Raw genomic sequence first — 22644 nt, 5'->3', positions numbered from 1 at the left:
AAAACACAGACGCTGTGATTTTTCACTTTATTGAGATTGTTACACTGAAAGAATTGGATAAAACTGCCTCACTCTGCATAATGTATTAAAAAGAAACACAAGAACAGAAAAATATAATCAGTCAGATAACAATTCAGTTTTATTTTATACTATTACACACGTCACAATTCAAACTAAACTACAGCATGAAAACAACACGATTACACAGAATTTACACTCACTGACTGCAAACAATATGTGTATACATGTATTTATATTGTTAGGATGACAGTTTCTGAACTGTCCATAAAAAGAGATTTTACAACCAACCACAAAACATGAAAACTGACATTTGTGTCTGCTGATCAAAACGTTGAATGAGATCAATTGTTGAGATTTGATGGTGAGAAAAGGTGAGCAGAAAACAGTCAGTCAGCATGTGTGCAGCTGGTGGACGGTCCCTTGTTTCTGAGGATCATCAGCAGAGAGAGTCCATAGCAGTACACCAGACTCTTCACTATCAGCACTGTGTAGAGCACACAGAGCAGCTTCACCCTGCACTGAGACTGGAAGGACACTGACAGACAGACAGACAGACAGACAGACAGACAGGTCAGTTTTCTCCACACTGTTTCAGTCTGTTCAGATGTGTGAATGTCAGCAGAACATCATCAGATATTCATCAGTAAAACTTGGACTTTTCAAAGATCGGACAACCAGCCTCACATGAAGACAGGAATCGACTGCAGTCTGAATGAAAGCTCAAAGGCCCTGATTAGGTACAACAAGTCAGGGACCCGACAAGCTGTTTAGTTATCTTAAAGAGCATCTGGTCTTCTGTTTGATCAAAACTACCAGAGGCAGCCTTCACTTTACACCCAGTCATTACATTCATTCTTAATACAGCAACATTTAGTAAAGTCGAGCTTTAGAGTTTCATATCCCCTCAAAGGCCAAAGTGTAGTCAAGTGTAACTGTAAAACGTGTTGTGTGTCAGACTGTGGAGTGAAAGCTCTCTGACTGGGATCAGTTGTGCTGCTGGACTCTAACATGATGATGTTTAAATGCTTCAGTGAGCAGACTGCAGCAGAACATTGGAGCTGTCCATGCAGAGAGGCACCAGGTGTTCTTACACTCAGCTTGCTGCACAACTGCCAGGTCTGGTGGCTCTCTCTCTGGAGGACAGGAAGCTTCTGGAGCAGGAAGCTCTGAAACAGAAAAGGAGTCAAACAGAAATGTCAGTCCTCTGCTCCTCTGCTCCACATGAAGCTGATTCATTACCTTCATTACCTTGTTCTGTTTGGGCCTCCACTGTGCCCCCCTCGTGCTCGACGTAGCAGCGGTATTTATATGTGTCCAGATCGTCAACCAGTCTGACGGCGGTGGTGCGTCCCGACTCTGGGAGCTCCAGCTGCTCTCCCTCATGAGACAGGAACTCCTCCACAGTCTCGTTCTTCTGTCGTCTTTTCCAGGAGATCTTGACCCGAGGAGGAAACATGTGTGAGGCCACACACAGCAGGGAGCCCTTCCTGTCCAGGTGGGCTGCTGGGTACACGCTCACCACGGGCTTCACTACCTCCTCATCTGCAGTTTGACAGCAGCAACAAGCAGCACAGACACACATTCACACAGTCAGCAGCAGCTTCCAGCACTGCGCTGCATTCAGGCTCATCCTGGAAACTTTGATTTAAGGCTAAAGTGATCTGGATTCTCAAACGTTTTCATCTTACTTTACTGATAAAGTGGGGAGCTTCTGTGAGACTCTGTGAGAGTTTCTTCCAGCCCCCTTGATGTGACACCAACAGAGTTTTATTGAAAGTTGTTGATTCTGTTTTGCTCTGCTTGCTTTTCATTTTTAACAATCGAATGTTTGTGTTCCTGATTATTTTACAACTGCATGTGTGAATGCGCTGCTAAAAATCAACCTGGTCTGGTTGCCTGGTCTGGTCTGGATCTCCAAGTTAACTAAATTGTGTCGAAGCAACTTCTGCCAGCACTGCAATGTAACAATATTTTATTCTGGTTTCACATCACTGAGACTGCCTGCCAAAGGTGACCAATGATGTTTTAATGGTGACTGATGATGTCATGTGCTCAGTTCTTGCAGGCTTTGACACTATTGATCACAACATCCTGTTGTGCAGACTGAGGCTCTTGGTGGGGACATCTGGCACAGTTTTACACTGGGTCAGTGAATTAAAGATATACAATATACTATAAGTTATTGTATAAATATTCACCCCCTTTAAAGTGACTGACCTAATTCAGATGAGTGCTGTGAATGTGTCTCAAGTGATTGTAGTATAAAGACACTTGTGTCTGGAAGGTCCAGTCACTGGTTAATCAGTAATCCAGTTGGTGTATTTCCAACAATTACCCCATGAAGACAAAAGAACAGTCCGAGCAACTCTGACAAAGGAGCTGTCGTTGTGTCGCAGCACAAATCAAATCCTGCCATCTTCTGGTTCCCTTTTATCAGCCGGTTGCAACCAGTCTTGGCATCTGCTTTCACTGTAAGTTAAGTTTTGAGCAGCACAGCACAAAGTTTGCTTGTATCATCTTATATTCATATCATATCATAACTTTTATGGACACAGAGTCCTTTTTAACATGTTTTTTTCTCATCATGTCCGGATTGTAGCACATCCAGATTTTGATGTCTTTGTACCGAAAACAAAGCTCACCTGCTGGGCTTTTAAAATGGAGCAAGACATGGGATCACTTAACTCCCACTTTAGTTTCTTTACACTGGCTCCAAGTGTGTTTTAGAATTGATTTTAAGTTTTTACTACTTTCAAGACTCTGGAACGACCCGTTCAAACAGATCAGGTCAGCTGAGTCAGAGACACTTTTTGACTCCTTTATTAAAACATACTTTTATCAGAGAGCCTCTCCTGAAGTCACTTGGTTTTAATGTTTTTATGAGTTTGTTTGTTTGTTTGTCCTGTTTCACCTGTCTTCTTGTTTGTACGCTTCCTGTTACTTATTTAGATGATTTTATGACTTATCTGTTTTATTCTGTTGTTTTTGTGAAACACTACGTAATATAAATTGCTATTTAAATAAAGGTCATTATCATTTTTACAACTACTACCAATAATAATGTAATTTAACTGACACCATCAGAAAGTAGAAAATCCTTTTTCCATATTAGTGTAAATTTACATTGTATAATAAAGGCCATATTTACCTTTACATTAAATACAACCAAACGCCGCCGTGAGCCGTGTGACGGCCACAGGAAGAGGACGCAGAGCGGCGGGATCATTTTTATCTTCTGGGTGTAGACGCAGACAAATAACTTTATATCTTGTTTTAGTTTTATTTTTTTCTGTTTTGAATTAAACTGTTTGTATGTTCTAATATAAAACAGTTAGACATTTAGCGCTTTATTCTAACCAGTGAAGAACTAATAAATACATCAGTAAATTATCAATTACAAAATTGTCTTCATTACAACATTATTCATATGCAGTGATATGTTTGGACATGTGAACCGAATATAAGAATGCTGTCTCATATTAACAAATGACTTTATCTACGTCTGACGGGAAATTACCGTAGAATCATCACATAACTTAATATCATGTAATGTATTATAGTTATTTCTTGTTAAAACTGCACAACTTCATATTGATTTAAATGTATTTACTTTTATAAATTTGAAATACTGATGACATAATGTTTCTATTAAAATGTTCCCATACACATATATGAATGTGTGTTATCATATATAATCAAGTATATTGTTTGGCTTCATGTATAATTTTAACTTCACTAACAGACACGTGAGCCATCTTATAAAATTCAGCTGTCATGAGGAACATTTTACATCAGAATTACTTATTAATTATCCGACACAACGTGTCTAAAGTTTTATTCTTTTGTATATTCTGACACAAATTCAATTCTGTTTAATTTCATAAATGATCTTGTTTGATAAAAACAAGAGATGGTGCTGAATTACTGACGTGATCAAATACTGTATATTTGTAATGTTGTCAGCAGGATACTTTTTCTATATAAATCAGTTCCATCTGAAGCAGAAATAAAGAATAAGTTCAGTTGTGCAGTGAGATTTAAACATCTTTTCAGCAGTTATGAAGCTTTTTGATGTCACAGCAGCTGCAGGCTGCAAGAATTCTCTACTAATGAAGAGAAAACTAACATGTAAAGCCTGAAGCAGCAGAAACTCATTAAAAACACATTTTCTACTTGTTCAAGAAAGCAACTGAAGGAACATGAAAGTTTATTCTTACCTGTTACATACAGTTTAGTTCCAGAGCCAAAGATCAAGTACCAATATCCCCCACAGTGAAACAGAGTGATACAAAAACCTTCCTGCTGCTGAATGTGTCAGCTGAGGTGAACGAGTCCACATGATGAACCAGGATCAGATTTCAGCTCCATCATGTGTTTCTCTAATGTTCATATCAACATGACTGTCTCTTCTTCTACTGTCTTCTTAGACACAGCAGCAGTGTTGCTCTGTGGATGGTCATGTCTGTGGCTCCACTGCTTTAGTCCACATGGACTGGACCTGGACCAAAGGATGGACGGATGGACAGACGGGACATTTTCTACAGACGTTCTTGGTCCTCAGAGGATGAATTTCATTCTTTGACTTTGTCGATTCTGAATTTTCCTCTAAGCTGTAAGCCAGCTGTAATTCCAGCTACTGAGTTACTGTAAGTGTATTATTATTGTTTGTATTGTTTTTGTTTGTATTATTTGGGGTGTAGTGCCCTTTAAGGGTTAGGACGGCACCCTATGACACTCTTTACGACATTTCGGGTGAGTTACGATAGCGACCCTGTGAGAGTCGTGGGCTGAGACGGCCAGGGCTGCAGTGTGAACTATTTCCTTTCTCTTGGATTGAAGACCGTTTTGGATTTCATTTCATTTCATGGACTGACAGAAGGACTCAAACTAACAGAAAACGGGTACGAGTTTGATATAATCCAAACAACATTTAATTTTGTATGTTACTTGATGAAAGTGTGTTTTCTATGTTTAGACCAGGGGCTCTCAAAGTTTTGGTAGCTGAGGGCCAATTTAGGAACCCAACACTGGACTGGGGGCCGCCGAAGGAACTTTATTTGTACTTTTCATACAAAAAGCAATTCGCAATTCCAGCTACAAAAGCACCACAGGAAAACCTGCAGAGACAGACACAGACAGACAGAGACACACAGAGCGGGAGGGGGAGAGAGAGAGAGACTTTTAAAATAGAAGCTTACCGAACAAGTTGTCATCATCATCAATATCTATCATTGCCTATCATCAATAAGCTTGTCATGAAGTCACACTGTTACTAGTTTAACATACCGTTATTTATTGGCATGTGGTTTGTGGTGCTGTTTTCGCTTGGCCACGATTCCTCTGATGTCTGGCTCCATCTCTGTCGTTGCAGTACGAAGGACATCATGTAGATGGCCATCTGTCAGTCTGGATCTCAGCTTGGATTTGTTGATGGCCATGGTGGAGAAGGTCTTCTCACAAATGTATGTGCTTCTGAATAAAGAGCCTATTGTGATGACATGCTGGCGAAGTGCAGGGTATGTGGATGGGGAAAGTCCTTTGTAGAGCTCGATGAGGTTCTTCTGAGCCTCGGAGCTCTCCTGCAGGTCGATGAGCTCAAACTGCATTTCTCCAGGCTCTTCCTCAGGGACACATGAGAAAGGATTTTGGAAGAGGCTGAATGACTTGTCGTGGTCCCTGAAGTCAGAGAAGAGATGGTCGAAATCCTCTCTGAGTTTTTGATGAGGTTATGGTTCTTGTCTGAACGCAGGTCACATAAAACGTGGCACCCATCTGTGTCTGTGTCAGCTACCAGCGCCTTGCAGGCGGGAAAATGGGTTAGATCTCCCTTCTTGAGCTGTCCCTGCAGCAGTTGAAGTTTTCACTGGAAAGCTTTGACGTTGTCAAATAGTGTGGAAATGAGCTTCCTATGGCCCTGCAGCTTCACATTGAGATCGCTGAGACAAGTATTCAGGTCAACAAGGAGCGTGAGGTCACAGAGCCATTTAGTGTCACTTAACTGTGTCACATCTTGTCCTTTTGACTCCATGAACTCTCTTATTTCTTTCCTCAGGTTAAAAAAACGCTTCATTGTGGCACCTCTGCTCAGCCACCTGACTGCACTGAAGTATATGACGTCACCAAAATCTGCCTCTGATTGCTCCAAAAAAGTCTTGAATTGGCGGTGATTCAGACCTCTGGACTTCAGGAAATTAACTGTCTTCACAACAATGTCTGTGACATGTTTCATTTCAAGCATTTGAGCAGCGAGGGCTTCTTGGTGTATTATACAGTGATAATTGATTGGTTTCTCACCTCCATTGTTGGCCACTTTCTCATTTCTCGAGCTACCACGTAGCTAGCCTCTGTCACAGCTTCACCGGGTTTGGCCAAAGTTGTGAGCATTGACTGTTGTGCAGTGTAGCCTCTTTTCAGTTGTTCGAGCTTACTGGTGCGCTCATCACCTGTGACTTTGTCATAGCTTTTATGATTTGCAACATAGTGGCGATTTATATTGAACTCTTTGAGCACTGCGTTAACCTGCTTGCGGTACACTACAACAATAAAAACTGGTTACTGTTTTCCAGGTAGTGTGTGAGAGACTGGTCGTGTTCTGAGAGACTGTGCCGAGGAACTCACAGATGTCTTCATGGACATCTTCAACACCTCACTGGGCTGTTGTCCCCTCGTGCCACAAAGTCACCACCATCATACCAAAGAAGTCGTCTCCCTCCTGCTTCAATGACTTCCGCCTGGTGGCACTGACTCCCACCCTTATGAAGTGCTTCGAGCGGCTAGTCATGCAGCACATCAAGTCTTCCCTCCTCACCCTGGACCCTTTCCAGTTTGTGTATCGGTCCAACCGCTCGACCGATGATCCCATCTCCACTGCCTTCCACTCAGCCCTCACCCATTTGGAGACAAGAGACTCACACGTTAGAATGCTGTTCATAGACTTCAGCTCAGCATTCAATACGATCATCCCTCAGCAGCTCATTCACAAACTGGACCAGCTGGTGCTCAACACCTCTCTGTGCAACTGGCTGCTGGACTTCCTGACGGGGAGACCACAGGCAGTTTGGGTCGGCAGCAACACCTCCAGCACCATCACGTTGAACACAGAGGGCCCCCAAGGATGTGTGCTGAGCCCCCACCTCTTCACCCTGATGACCCACGACTGCACACCAACATTCAGCTCCAACCTCTTCATCAAGTTTGCGGATGACACGATTGTAGTGGGTCTCATCGACAACGATAATGAGACAATCTACAGGAGTGTGGTGAGCCGCCTGGCTTGTGGTGCAAAGACAACAATCTCTGCCTGGAGAAGATGAGATTGTTGTGGACTTCAGGAGGCTGCACACCCAGCATGCTCCTCTGACCATCAACGGTGCTGCAGTGGAGAGGGTGAACAGCACCAAGTTCCTGGGTGTGCACATCTCCAAAGACCTGTCCTGGAGCAACAACACCATCACTGGCCAAAAAAGCCCCCATCATGTACAGAGGCACCATCAAGAGCATCCTGACCAGCTGCATCACCGTGTGGTACGGCGCCTGCACCGTGTCCTGCCACAAGACTCTGCAGCGCATCATGACAGCAGCTGAGAGGATCATTGGTGTCTCCCTCCCTTCTGGACATCTACAACACCCGACTCACCCGTAAAGCCGTCAGGATTGCAGGTGTAGGTGATTGTGTATATATATATATATATATATATATATATTTGGAGGTATTCCTGTTTTTTTTGTGCTATAGTATTTCTATGAACATATTTACGTAAACATAAACATATTTTCTGTGTTTTGCTTACACTGATGCAACTGGTGTAATGGCTGTACATGAAGAAGCACAGTGGTAGTTGTTGGCAACCAGAGATCAGCATGAATGGTGGTGGCTTGGGAGGGGTTTGTATGTTATTGTATGGTTCAAATAATGAAAATAAAACTTGTTAATCTCAAAAAGAATGATGACAAAAATGCGTCTTATTAAAGAATAACATGACTGTGCCATGAGAAACATTTTAATCTTCATCTGGAGTGTCGGCTTGTTACTTTGAAAGAATCAAATGTGTTTGTTATTTTAGCCTTTAATCTGAAACAACAGCAAAGCTGCTGGAACATCTGATCAAAACAGAATAAATCTGACATGAAATCAATCCGTCAGTTCAGTTCAGGGTTTGTGACTCTGGCTGAGATGGAGGTGAAATATGTGAACCTGAGCTGTGGTTTACTGCTCTCTTCCTGTCACAAACACTGTTTGACATCTGCTCATCTGCTGCTTTTTGTTCAGGCTGCAGGGATCACTTCTCACTGTGGGCACCACTCTTCCAACAGGCACAGTAGTAGGTGGCTGAATGAAGGAGCTTAACTGTCTGGATCTTCAACTCACAGCCGTTCTGTTCTCTCACAACTGAGAAATCATTTTTCTGAGGATGATCGAACCTGTGCTCTATGCTACAACCACTCCTGCTAAGACGGAGAATCCTCCTGAATGTTTCTGTGTCTTTCTTCTGATACCAGAACATATAACTGCTGCTACACTGGTCAGTTCCTTCACAGCTGAAGGAGACGTTTTGACCGACTCTCCTGGTCAGTGATAACTGGTCCTGAGTCAGCTGTGCTGCCATGGCAGCCAGCGCTGTAGAGAAACAGACGGAGAGATGAAGTTAGTGTGACAGCGTTTGTTCCAGGTTGACTTTCTTGGCTCCTGATTGGCTGGAAACCCTCACCTGAACACAGACAGCACAGAGCAGCAGCTGGGAGGAAAAGCATTTTGTGCAGTGGTGTTTCCTCTGGTGAACCTGGGGAGAAGTGCCGCTCCGATGCAGCCGAGGCCAAACCAGGACGAGCTGCCGGATCAAACGAGGCCCACGTGGTTTCTGACAGGTCCTCAGACCTCCCGTCGGCCCCCGCGGCCCACAGATAATTGATCGACGGCTCGGCTCGGGCTGCCGTGTGGTTTTCCGCACAGTGGGAGGTTTTAAAGGGGAGAGGAGGAGGAGCCGAGGAGCAACAGGCAGCACACGGTTAGCATAGAGATTGAGGACTGCATCCTGTCTGTTGCTGCACATCACTGACACATCACTGACTGTACACAGGTGTTAATGTGACCACAGAGCTCACTGTGCTGTCATTACAACTCCTCACTCTGGTCCAGGATTTCACATCAGAAACAAGACAAATGACAAACTCATTCAGTCTCAACAACAGAACAAACATGTGCGTCTTTCTTTTTTATTATAAGAGTTTATGGAAATTTACACTCACTTACATGTGATGTCGTTCATGCTTTTATTATGCATACAATACTTATTTCAGACTGGAAGATGAGAACAATAATAAGAAAAATGGAATAAAAAAAATCAAGTAGGTGAGTACACACACTTACAGAGTTGACATAAAAATCTGTGTGTGTGTGTGTATTAATTCGTATGTATACTTTGTAATAATGATATGATCATCATTTCACCACTCTATTATTAATATTATTGTTATTACTAAAGTTTTTCAAATAAACCAAAAAAGACAAAAAGATCATATTTGTGAATGTACATGATGATCTTCCATATTCTACATTAACTTTAATTTATTATTGATTAACTTTCCAAACAAACAGACATTCATTCATATTCAATTCAATTAAGGCATTTGTTCATATGATTTATAATAACATACAGCGATACGTCATAATTATATATTATGGTAAATTATGTATACATTGTTTCATTGTTTCACAATTTCTTGTTGCAAATAAAAACATTTTTGAAATGTTGATGTTTCTCAGATCTTCTGTCGTCTCATAAATTTCTAAGAAAAACACACTTTCACAGAAAGTTTCTGCCTTGAAAGTGTTTAAATTAGCATGAGAGGACTTGAAGCTGTGACTCTCAGACTGAAACAAAAACATGTGGTCCATCTGTTATCACTGATCAGACCAACAGAATCGTGTTGTTTCAGCCCCTCACAAAACAAACTGCTGAATGTCTTTGTGAAGCAGAACTACAGCGTCCATGTTGGTTCAGCTCAGGTCTCACAGTGAGGTTCCAGCTGATAAAAAAGCTGCCGTCGGAGCCGTCAGACACTGACTGATCCTGGCTCTGGAACCTGAAGATGGTCCTGTTGTGCTGCAAACTTCCACTGAAATACAGCTCAGCAGGTCCAGGTTCAGCTTCTGTTCAGGGTTCATTTGGATGGAAAACAATGTACCGACTGAGAATAAGACAGAGAATAATAATGACAAAACATGTCATCTTGCTGAATCTGATGTTTAGTGTCATTTCATCGGTTGATTAAAATAAAAACAGCTGTCATGTTGCCAGCGTTCAGACTTGAGGCCGACTGATGAAGCTGCTGTGTAATTGTTTCATAGCATCTGTAGCTTGAGAGCAGCTCTGCTGTTTGTTCATGTGTGTAAACAACAGTGTCATCAGCGTAGAGTTTGACATCCACACTGACACAGTTATAAAAGGGGCTCAGCACTGACCCTGGTGGCACAGCCACACCTACTGACTTGTACATAACAGCTATGTGTTCATGTTTGCTCCCTGCCAAAGTGAAATCCATAAAAACAAGGATGTTTCCAAAACACAGACGCTGTGATTTTTCACTTTATTGAGATTGTTACACTGAAAGAATTGGATAAAGCTGCCTCACTCTGCATAATGTATTAAGAAGAAACAGAAGAAATAATATCAACAATCAAATATCATTCAGTCAGATTACGATTCAGCTTCATTTTATATCATAATAGAAGTCACAATTCAAACTAAACCAGAATCAGAATCAGAATCAGAATCAGAAAAGACTTTATTGCCATGTAAGTGAAGAGGTTTCACATTACTAGGAATTTGTCTTGGTGATTGGTGCATACGTAGAAAATAACAGTAACATCCATCCATCCATCCATTTTCTATACCGCTTATCCGTCAGGGTCGCGGGGAAGCTGGAGCCTATCCCAGCTGACTACGGGCGAGAGGCGGGGTTCACCCTGGACTGGTCGCCAGTCAATCCCAGGGCCAACACACAAAGACAGACAACCACACACTCTCACACTCACACCTAGGGGGCAATGTAGAGTTGCCAATTAACCTAATGTGCATGTTTTTGGTATTGTGGGAGGAAGCCGGAGAACCCGGAGGCACAGGGAGAACATGCAAACTCCACATAGAAGGGCCCAGACCGGGATTCGAACCTGGAACCCTCTTGCTATGAGGTGACAGTGCTAACCACTGCACCACCGTGCCGCCCTAACAGTAACATATAATTGAAGAATAAAATAAAATAAAAAATAAAAAAAACATAAAAAATAATAAAAATAAAATAGAATACGGTAACACAAAATAAAATAAGTGAAATAAATACTTTACTTTACCACAGCATGAAAACAACACGATTACATAAAATTTAGACATTACATTACATTTGTGGCTGCTGATCGAAACGTTGAATGAGATCAATTGTTGAGATTTGATGGTGAGAAAAGGTGAGCAGAAAACAGTCAGTCAGCATGTGTGCAGCTGGTGGACGGTCCCTTGTTTCTGATCATCGGATCATCAGCAGAGAGAGTCCACAGCAGTACACCAGACTCTTCACTATCAGCACTGTGTAGAGCACACAGAGCAGCTTCACCCTCCACTGAGACTGGAGAAAATCTGTTGGAGGTGTTGATACTGGAAATGATGGAACTGCTGTTGGTGGAAGGGATGGAGTAGCTGGTGGTGGTGGAGGTGTGGTGGATGGAAGCGATGGAGGTACTGTTGGTGGAAGAGCAGGAAGCTCTGAAACAGAAACGGAGTCGAACAGAAATGTCAGTCCTCTGCTCCTCTGCTCCACATGAAGCTGATTCATTACCTTCATTACCTTGTTCTGTTTGGGCCTCCACTGTGCCCCCCTGGTGCTCGACGTAGCAGCGGTATTTATATGTGTCCAGATCGTCAACCAGTCTGATGCTGGCAGTGCATCCCGACTCTTTGAGTTTCAGCTGCTCTCCCTCGTGAGGCAGGACCTTCTCCACAGTCTCAGTCTTCTTTCGTCTTTTCCAGGAGATCTTGACCCGAGGAGGAAACATGTGTGAGGCCACACACAGCAGGGAGCCCTTCCTGTCCAGGTGGGCTGCTGGGTACACGCTCACCACGGGCTTCACTACCTCCTCATCTGCAGTTTGACAGCAGCAACAAGCAGCACAGACACACATTCACACAGTCAGCAGCAGCTTCCAGCACTGCGCTGCATTCAGGCTCATCCTGGAAACTTTGATTTAAGGCTGAAAGTGATCTGGATTCTCAAACGTTTTCATCTTACTTTACTGATAAAGTGGGGAGCTTCTGTGAGACTCTGTGAGAGTTTCTTCCAGCCCCCTTGATGTGACACCAACAGAGTTTTTATTGAAAGTTGTTGATTCTGTTTTGCCCTGCTTGCTTTTCATTTTTAACAATCGAATGTTTGTGTTCCTGATTATTTTACGACTGCATGTGTGAATGCGCTGCTAAAAATCAACCTGGTCTGGTTGCCTGGTCTGGTCTGGATCTCCAAGTTCACTAAATTGTGTCGAAGCAACTTCTGCCAGCACTGCAATGTAACAATATTTTATTCTGGTTTCACATCACTGAGACTGCCTGCCAAAGGTGACCAATGATGTTTTAATGGTGACTGATGATGCCATGTGCTCAGTTCTTGCAGGCTTTGACACTATTGATCACAACATCCTGTTGTGCAGACTGAGGCTCTTGGTGGGGACATCTGGCACAGTTTTACACTGGGTCAGTGAATTAAAGATATACAATATACTATAAGTTATTGTATAAATATTCACCCCCTTTAAAGTGACTGACCTAATTCAGATGAGTGCTGTGAATGTGTCTCAAGTGATTGTAGTATAAAGACACTTGTGTCTGGAAGGTCCAGTCACTGGTTAATCAGTAATCCAGTTGGTGTATTTCCAACAATTACCCCATGAAGACAAAAGAACAGTCCGAGCAACTCTGACAAAGGAGCTGTCGTTGTGTCGCAGCACAAATCAAATCCTGCCATCTTCTGGTTCCCTTTTATCAGCCGGTTGCAACCAGTCTTGGCATCTGCTTTCACTGTAAGTTAAGTTTTGAGCAGCACAGCACAAAGTTTGCTTGTATCATCTTATATTCATATCATATCATAACTTTTATGGACACAGAGTCCTTTTTAACATGCTTTTTTCTCATCATGTCCGGATTGTAGCACATCCAGATTTTGATGTCTTTGTACCGAAAACAAAGCTCACCTGCTGGGCTTTTAAAATGGAGCAAGACATGGGATCACTTAACTCCCACTTTAGCTTCTTTACACTGGCTCCAAGTGTGTTTTAGAATTGATTTTAAGTTTTTACTACTTTCAAGACTCTGGAACGACCCGTTCAAACAGATCAGGTCAGCTGAGTCAGAGACACTTTTTGACTCCTTTATTAAAACATACTTTTATCAGAGAGCCTCTCCTGAAGTCACTTGGTTTTAATGTTTTTATGAGTTTGTTTGTTTGTTTGTCCTGTTTCGCCTGTCTTCTTGTTTGTACGCTTCCTGGTTTTTATTCAGATGATTTTATGACTTATCTGTTTTATTCTGCTGCCCCTATGAAGCACTTTGTAATGTAAATTAAGTGCTATATAAATAAAGGTAATTGTTGTCATTATTACAACTACTAAGACTACTACCAATAATAATGTAATTTAACTGACACCATCAGAAAGTAGAAAATCATTTTTCCATATTAGTGTAAATTTACATTGTATAATAAAGGCCATATTTACCTTTACATTAAATACAACCAAACGCCGCCGTGAGCCGTGTGACGGCCACAGGAAGAGGACGCAGAGCGGCGGGATCATTTTTATATTCTGGGTGTAGACGCAGACAAATAACTTTATATCTTGTTTTAGTTTTATTTTTTTCTGTTTTGAATTAAACTGTTTGTATGTTCTAATATAAAACAGTTAGACATTTAGCGCTTTATTCTAACCACTGAAGAACTAATCAATACATCAGTACATTATCAATTACAAAACTGTCTTCATTACAACATTATTCATATGCAGTGATATGTTTGGACATGTGAACCGAATATAAGAATGCTGTCTCATATTAACAAATGACTTTATCTACGTCTGACGGGAAATTACCGTAGAATCATCACATAACTTAATATCATGTAATGTATTATAGTTATTTCTTGTTAAAACTGCACAACTTCATATTGATTTAAATATATTTACTTTTATAAATTTGAAATACTGATGACATAATGTTTCTATTAAAAAATTCCCATACACATATATGTATGTGTGTTATCATATAAAATCAAGTATATTGTTTGGCTTCATGTATAATTTTAACTTCACTAACAGACACGTGAGCCATCTTATAAAATTCAGCTGTCATGAGGAACATTTTACTGCATCAGAATTACTTATTAATTATCCGACGCAACGTGTCTAAAGTTTTATTCTTTTGTATATTTTGACACAAATTCAATTCTGTTTAATTTCATAAATGATCTTGTTTGATAAAAACAAGAGATGGTGCTGAATTACTGACATGATCAAATACTGTATATTTGTAATGTTGTCAGCAGGATACTTTTTAAATGTATAAATATAAATCAGTTCCATCTGAAGCAGAAATAAAGAATAAGTTCAGTTGTGCAGTGAGATTTAAACATCTTTTCAGCAGTTATGAAGTTTTTTGATGTCACAGCAGCTGCAGGCTGCAAGAATTCTCTACTAATGAAGAGAAAACTAACATGTAAAGCCTGAAGCAGCAGAAACTCATTAAAAACACATTTTCTACTTGTTCAAGAAAACAACTGAAGGAACATGAAAGTTTATTCTTACCTGTTACATACAGTTTAGTTCCAGAGCCAAAGATCAAGTACACATATCCCCCCACAGTGAAACAGAGTGATACAAAAACCTTCCTGCTGCTGAATGTGTCAGCTGAGGTGAACGAGTCCACATGATGAACCAGGATCAGATTTCAGCTCCATCATGTGTTTCTCTAATGTTCATATCACACCATTGACCATTCCATCTTATTACACAGATTGGAACACCGAATTGACATCAAAGGAACTGCATTAAGCTGGTTTCAGTCTTATTTATCAGATCGATTTCAATTTGTTCATGTTAATGATACATCGTCCACACTCACAAAAGTTAGTCACGGAGTTCCCCAAGGTTCTGTCCTTGGGACAATATTATTCACGCTTTATATGCTCCCCATCGGTGATATTATTAGGAAACACTCCATACATTTTCATTGTTATGCAGATGACACACAATTGTACTTGTCAGTGAAACCAGAAGAAACAAATCAGCTAGTCAAACTTCAGGCATGTCTTAAAGACATAAAAACCTGGATGACTTGCAATTTCCTACTTCTAAATTCAGACAAAACTGAAGTTATTGTTCTGGGCCTCGAACACCTTAGAAACACTACTGTGCTGCTTCACTACCACCGCTGCTTCAGACATGGCCTCAAGCTCCACTGTATTTAGGAGAATTTAGGAGTTATCTTTGACCAGGACATGTCCTTTAACTCGCACATAGCAAATGTTTAGCATATATAAGACTGCATTCTTTCACCTCCGCAACATTGCAAAAATTAGGCACATTCTGAGTCAGAAAGATGCAGAAAAATTAGTCCATGCATTCATTACCTCTAGACTGGATTACTGTAACTCCCTTCTATCAGGTTGCCCCAGAACCCAGAACGCTGCAGCACGAATACTGACAAGAACCAGCATGAGAGATCATATTTCTCCTGTTCTGGCTTCTCTACATTGGCTACCTGTAAAATTCAGGATAGATTTTAACTCCTTTAGGTTCCTGGGAACCACAATCGCCCGGGATTTCAAGTGGAAGTCCCACATAGACCTAATCAGGAAAAAGGCCCAGCAGAGGTTGTATTTTCTGCGACAGCTGAAGAAGTTCAACCTGCCTCAGGAGCTGCTGACCATCTTCAACACCTCCATTGTCCAGTCTGTTCTCTGCACTTCCATCACTGTCTGGTTTGGATCGGCCATCAAACAGGACAGAAACAGACTGCAACGGACAATCAGGTCTGCAGAAAAAATCATCGGGGCCGACCTGCCCTCCATCCAGGACTTATACTAGTCCAGGGTGAAAAAACAGGCAGGAAGCATCACTGCAGACCCCTCACACCCTGCACACAAACTGTTTGATCTGCTTCCCTCTGGTAGGCGTTACAGAGCTCTGTATGCCAAGACCACCAGACACAAAAACAGTTTCTTCCCCCAGGCTGTCTGCCTGATCTCCCCGTAAACCACCTGCCATTGTGTGAACCATCACACTGTTTGCACTACCTCATTCCACTGTTTGCACTACATGTATGTATATATATATATATATATATATATATATATATATATATATATATATATATATATATATATATATATATATTCTTTTTCTTGTAAATACTTTATTCTTCATTTTCTTCATTTTTATTATTATTATTGCTATTTTGTATTTGTATGGTGCACAGGACAGAGAAAAATCAGGAGTCAAATTCCTTGTATGGTCACACATACTTGGTGAATAAAGCTGATTCTGATTCTGATTCTGATTCTGATCATGGTTGGACCTCCTGCTGTGGTCCTGCTTGAAACCTACTGCGATTACTACTGTTTAGTCATAATCTATTTTAATTCTGTTACTACTCTGTACAGCTACTACCATTATTACTGTTACTAGTACTGCTATTATAATCCCCATAGTACATCCTGTATACTTCATTATCATTATCTACAGTTCTAATATTTCTAGTATTACTACTGCTGCTATGCATCTCTGCTTGTGTGCTCCTCACACCCCACCCCCTCTCCCTCTCTCTCCTTGTCTCTCTCTCTCTCTCTCTCTCTCTCTCTGTCTCTCTCTCTCTCTCAACCCACCCAGTCCAGGCAGATGGCCACCCATCTTGATCCGGGGTTTGCTCCGAGGTTTCTGCCTTCTAAAAGGCAGTTTTTCCTCTTCACTATTGCCAAGTGCTTGCTTAAGGGGGAATGTTGAATGAATAAAGAGTTTGGTCTAGACCTGCTCTAATTGGAAAGGATCATGAGATAACTTTTGTTGTGAATTGGTGCTATATAAATAAACTGAATTGAATTGAAATATCAACATGACTGTCTCTTCTTCTACTGTCTTCTTAGACACAGCAGCAGTGTTGCTCTGTGGATGGTCATGTCTGTGGCTCCACTGCTTTAGTCCACATGGACTGGACCTGGACCAAAGGATGGACGGATGGACTGATGGGACATTTTCTACAGACATTCTTGGTCCTCAGAGGATGAACTTCATTCGTTGACTTTGTTGATTCTGAATGTTCCTCTAAGCTGTAAGCCAGCTGTAAATTCAGCTACTGAGTTACTGTAAGTGTATTATTATTGTTTGTATTGTTTTTGTTTGTATTATTTGGGGTGTAGTGCCCTTTAAGGGTTAGGACGGCACCCTATGACACTTTTTACGACATTTCGGGTGAGTTACGATAGCGACCCTGTGAGAGTCGTGGGCTGAGACGGCCATGGCCATGGTGGAGAAGGTCTTCTCACAAATGTATGTGCTTCTGAATAAAGAGCCTATTGTGATGACATGCTGGCGAAGTGCAGGGTATGTGGATGGGGAAAGTCCTTTGTAGAGCTCGATGAGGTTCTTCTGAGCCTCGGAGCTCTCCTGCAGGTCGATGAGCTCAAACTGCATTTCTCCAGGCTCTTCCTCAGGGACACATGAGAAAGGATTTTGGAAGAGGCTGAATGACTTGTCGTGGTCCCTGAAGTCAGAGAAGAGATGGTCGAAATCCTCTCTGAGTTTTTGATGAGGTTATGGTTCTTGTCTGAACGCAGGTCACATAAAACGTGGCACCCATCTGTGTCTGTGTCAGCTACCAGCGCCTTGCAGGCGGGAAAATGGGTTAGATCTCCCTTCTTGAGCTGTCCCTGCAGCAGTTGAAGTTTTCACTGGAAAGCTTTGACGTTGTCAAATAGTGTGGAAATGAGCTTCCTATGGCCCTGCAGCTTCACATTGAGATCGCTGAGACAAGTATTCAGGTCAACAAGGAGCGTGAGGTCACAGAGCCATTTTGTCCTTTTGACTCCATGAACTCTCTTATTTCTTTCCTCAGGTTAAAAAAACGGAGTTTTTTCTTGGTGGTATGAAGTTGTCATGTTCCTGTTTTACTTTGTGATCACTCACCTCTGTCTCTGTTCCAGGTTCCTGTGTGCCCTGCCTCCTCCCCGTCTGTGTGCACCTGATCCCTGATTGTTTCTCTCACACCTGTCTCTAATCTCTCCCCATTAGTCCTGCATATACACGACGAACTGGCAACGAGACAAGAGGTTGTCTCGTTGCCAGTTCGTCGATGTTCACAGCCTCACGTACCAGCGTTTCTCACAGTCATAGTCATAGCTTCTTAGTGTTTGATCCCTGCTTGTCTTTGACCTCGTCGTTTTGCCTCACATTTTGGATACCTTTGCCTGGTTTGACTGCTTCTCTGTGTATCGACCTCTGCCTGGAATAAACCTTGTTTACTGCTCTACCGACACGAGTCGTGCATTTGAGTCCTCCTTACACCCAGCCAGGTTCTTGACAGAAGTCAAATAATATAAACTCAAAAGTTATTAAACAATGGTCAGACAGAAGAGGATTTTGTTCAAACAGTATTAAATGTTCTCCTTCACTACCGTATGTCAGAACAATGTCAAGAGTGTGACTGAAGCAGTGAGTGGGTTCATGTACACACTGACAGAAGCCCATTGAATCTAATAGAGAGATAAATGCTGGGCGAAGGCTATCATTACTATCATCCACGTGGATGTTGAAATCGCCCATAATAATAACTTTATTAGTTTTAAGGATGAGACTCGATAGGAACTCACAGATGTCTTCATGGACATCTTCAACACCTCACTGAGCCAGGCTGTTGTCCCCTCCTGCCACAAAGCCACCACCATCATCCCGATGAAGTCGTCCTCCTCCTGCAGAGATGGAGTAGGATTAAAAGAGATTACTAGAGATGGCACTATATTGGCTATTCTGGGGAGATCTTTATTGATTTTTTCTCTAATGTTACTGATTTTATTGGTGAAGAAACTCATGAAGTCTTCACTACTAAGAGCTGCAGGAATACAAGGTTCAACAGAGCTGTGACTCTTGGTCAGCCTGGCTACAGTGTTAAAGAGAAAACGTGGGTTGTTCTTGTTTTTCTCTATTAATGTTGAATAATAGGCAGTTCTGGCTTCACGAAGGGCCTTTTTGTATGTCAATAGACTGTCTTTCCAGGCCCTCTGGGATTCATCTGATTTGGAGGAGCACCACTTCCTCTCCATCCGTCTTGATGTTTGTTTAAGTGTTCGTATATTTGAATTATACCAAGGAGCTAGCCTCCTATGATTTCTAACCTTTTTTTTCAGTGGGGCAACCATATCTAAAACTGTGTGCAACGTGGCTGCAGTGTTATTAACAAAAGAATCAATTGCTGCAGAAGTAACATTTAAATCAGTACGGTCTGTTGTACTGGTACATGGTGCTGAGGGGAGCTGTGATGGGATTGCATCCCTAAATCTGTCTACACTATGTTCAGAGAGGCATCTGGTGTAGTAGACCTTTTTGTTGTGTGCTGTAAAGTCTGTTAGAGTTAGTTCAAAAATTACAAGTGAATGGTCTGAAAGGAGAGGGTTTTGAGGGGCAACTAATAGGTTTTCAGTTTCTAGGCCGTAGGTGAGAACCAGATCGAGTGTGTGTAATATATGAACAAATGTCTTAATTGAATTGAATATGAATGAATTTCTTAAATTTGTTTGGAAAGTTAATCATAATAAATTAAAGTTAATGTGGAATCAGAAAGATCATCATGTGCATTCACAAATATGATGTTTTTGTCTTTTTGATTTTTTTTTTTTATTTAGTAATAACAATAAGTCAATGACTTCTGCCTGGTGGCACTGACTCCCACCCTTATGAAGTGCTTCGAGCGGCTAGTCATGCAGCACATCAAGTCTGCCCTCCTCACCCTGGACCCTTTCCAGTTTGTGTATTGGTCCAACCGCTCGACCGATGATCCCATCTCCACTGCCTTCCACTCAGCCCTCACCCATTTGGAGACAAGAGACTTACACGTTAGAATGCTGTTCATAGACTTCAGCTCAGCATTCTGCAGATGCAGTGGAGAGGGTGAACAGCACCAAGCTCCTGGGTGTGCACATCTCCAAAGACCTGTCCTGGAGCAACAACACCATCACTGGCCAAAAAAGCCCCCATCATGTACAGAGGCACCATCAAGAGCATCCTGACCAGCTGCATCACCGTGTGGTACGGCGCCTGCACCGTGTCCTGCCACAAGACTCTGCAGCGCATCATGACAGCAGCTGAGAGGATCATTGGTGTCTCCCTCCCTTCCCTTCTGGACATCTACAACACCCGACTCACCCGTAAAGCCGTCAGGATTGCAGGTGACCCCACCCACCCATCTCACAGCCTCTTCAGCCTGCTGCCGTCGAGGAGGAGACTGCAGAGTCTCCGGGCCAAAACCAGCAGGCTTAAGGACAGTTTCATCCACCAGGCGGTCAGGAGGCTCAGCTCCCTCCCTACTCTGCCCCTCCTCCCCCTCTGCCTCCTGCCACAGACTTTACCCTGCACACCCCCCTGCCTCCCCTTCAGCATCTGACATCATGTGGGTAGACTGGATCAGTATGACGCAAAGTGGGGCAAATACTTAAATCTTTTAAAGGACTCCTGAGAGGGGTCACATAGTGGAGAGATGAAAATTTTAGTTATTTGGATAAATATATAACAGTGCTTCTTCTTATTTTCATTTAGTTATTTTTTATTGACCAAATAAATATTGAATGTAGAGCTTACTTTATTTTATATATATTTATATTTGGAGGTATTCCTGGTTTTTTTTGTGCTATACTATTTCTATGAACATATTTACATAAACATAAACATATTTTCTATGTTTCGCTTACACTGATGCAACTGGTGTAATGGCTGTACATGAAGAAGCACAGTGGTAGTTGTTGGCAACCAGAGATCAGCATGAATGGTGGTGGCTTGGGAGGGGTTTGTATGTTATTGTATGGTTCAAATAATGAAAATAAAACTTGTTAATCTCAAAAAGAATGATGACAAAAATGCGTCTTATTAAAGAATAACATGACTGTGCCATGAGAAACATTTTAATCTTCATCTGGAGTGTCGGCTTGTTACTTTGAAAGAATCAAATGTGTTTGTTATTTTAGCCTTTAATCTGAAACAACAGCAAAGCTGCTGGAACATCTGATCAAAGCAGAATAAATCTGATATGAAATCAATCCGTCAGTTCAGTTCAGGGTTTGTGACTCTGGCTGAGATGGAGGTGAAATATGTGAACCTGAGCTGTGGTTTACTGCTCTCTTCCTGTCACAAACACTGTTTGACATCTGCTCATCTGCTGCTTTTTGTTCAGGCTGCAGGGATCACTTCTCACTGTGGGCACCACTCTTCCAACAGGCACAGTAGTAGGTGGCTGAATGAAGGAGCTTAACTGTCTGGATCTCCAACTCACAGCCGTTCTGTTCTCTCACAACTGAGAAATCATTTTCCTGAGGATGACCATACCTGTAGCTTATGCTACAACTACTCCTGCTAAGACGGAGAATCCTTCTGAATGTTTCTGTGTCTTTCTTCTGATACCAGTAGACATAATCATTGTAACACTGGCCAGTTCCTCCACAGCTGAAGGAGACGCTTTGACCGACTCCCCTGGTCAGTGATAACTGGTCCTGAGTCAGCTGTGCTGCCATGGCAGCCAGCGCTGTAGAGAAACAGACAGAGAGATGAAGTTAGTGTGACAGCGTTTGTTCCAGGTTGACTTTGTTGGCTCCTGATTGGCTGGAAACCCTCACCTGAACACAGACAGCACAGAGCAGCAGCTGGGAGGAAAAGCATTTTGTGCAGTGGTGTTTCCTCTGGTGAACCTGGGGAGAAGTGGCGCTCCGATGCAGCCGAGGCCAAACCAGGACGAGCTGCCGGATCAGACGAGGCCCACGTGGTTTCTGACAGGTCCTCAGACCTCCCGTCGGCCCCCGCGGCCCACAGATAATTGATCGACGGCTCGGCTCGGGCTGCCGTGTGGTTTTCCGCACAGTGGGAGGTTTTAAAGGGGAGAGGAGGAGGAGCCGAGGAGCAACAGGCAGCACACGGTTAGCATAGAGATGGAGGACTGCATCCTGTCTGTTGCTGCACATCACTGACACATCACTGACTGTACACAGGTGTTAATGTGACCACAGAGCTCACTGTGCTGTCATTACAACTCCTCACTCTGGTCCAGGATTTCACATCAGAAACAAGACAAATGACAAACTCATTCAGTCTCAACAACAGAACAAACATGTGCGTCTTTCTTTTTTATTATAAGAGTTTATGGAAATTTACACTCACTTACATGTGATGTCGTTCATGCTTTTATTATGCATACAATACTTATTTCAGACTGGAAGATGAGAACAATAATAATAATAACAATGGAATTAGAAAAATCAAGTAGGTGAGTACACACACTTACAGAGTTGACATAAAAATCTGTGTGTGTGTGTATTCATTTGTATGTATACTCTGTATTA

The 22644-nt window shown here is 42.1% G+C and overlaps 2 protein-coding genes and 1 pseudogene across 5 annotated transcripts; 1 reads left to right on the top strand and 2 right to left on the bottom strand.

Moving 5' to 3' along the window:
- Positions 1–10: 10 nt before the first annotated feature.
- On the bottom strand, positions 11–8912 carry LOC124068962 (immunoglobulin lambda-1 light chain-like). The gene is made up of 6 exons (XM_046407587.1): positions 8730–8912; positions 8316–8638; positions 4239–4287; positions 1270–1563; positions 1113–1187; positions 11–556 (listed from the first exon to the last, which is right to left on the bottom strand). Exons 1-6 carry the CDS (start codon positions 8770–8772, stop codon positions 408–410), a joined length of 933 nt encoding a protein of 310 aa, XP_046263543.1. The 5' UTR covers positions 8773–8912; the 3' UTR covers positions 11–407.
- Positions 11–22591, bottom strand: LOC124068967 (annotated as a pseudogene).
- Positions 3434–18343, top strand: LOC124068964. 4 transcript variants are annotated; one of them, XR_006845004.1, is made up of 3 exons: positions 3434–4922; positions 5393–5469; positions 17583–18343. XR_006845004.1 is itself a non-coding variant. In XM_046407590.1 (3 exons), exon 3 carries the CDS (start codon positions 6642–6644, stop codon positions 7332–7334), a length of 693 nt encoding a protein of 230 aa, XP_046263546.1. In that variant the 5' UTR covers positions 4284–4667; positions 5393–5483; positions 6588–6641; the 3' UTR covers positions 7335–8068. The 4 variants fall into 4 exon arrangements, 3 of the variants coding, with proteins under 3 accessions (XP_046263547.1, XP_046263546.1, XP_046263545.1); XM_046407590.1 differs by lacking the exon at positions 17583–18343 and adding an exon at positions 6588–8068 and having other exon boundaries at positions 4284–4667; positions 5393–5483; XM_046407589.1 differs by lacking the exon at positions 17583–18343 and adding an exon at positions 6588–8067 and having other exon boundaries at positions 4284–4922; positions 5393–5483.
- Positions 22592–22644: the final 53 nt, after the last annotated feature.

This window comes from Scatophagus argus, chromosome 13 (assembly GCF_020382885.2).
Source record: "Scatophagus argus isolate fScaArg1 chromosome 13, fScaArg1.pri, whole genome shotgun sequence".
Lineage (NCBI taxonomy): Eukaryota > Metazoa > Chordata > Actinopteri > Scatophagidae > Scatophagus > Scatophagus argus.
This window is presented reverse-complemented; position numbering and strand designations above follow the sequence as displayed.

Coding starts and splice junctions, on each gene's coding strand:
- LOC124068964 (XM_046407591.1), top strand. CDS start 6,642: ATGTCTTCATGGACATCTTCAACACCTCACTGGGCTGTTGTCCCCTCG.
- LOC124068962 (XM_046407587.1), bottom strand. CDS start 8,772: ATGCTTTTCCTCCCAGCTGCTGCTCTGTGCTGTCTGTGTTCAG. Junction 8,639..8,729: donor TCTGTGCTGTCTGTGTTCAG/GTGAGGGTTTCC, acceptor GTTTCTCTACAG/CGCTGGCTGCCATGGCAGCA. Junction 4,288..8,315: donor CCTGTTGGAAGAGTGGTGCC/CACAGTGAGAAG, acceptor TTTCACTGTGGG/GGATATTGGTACTTGATCTT.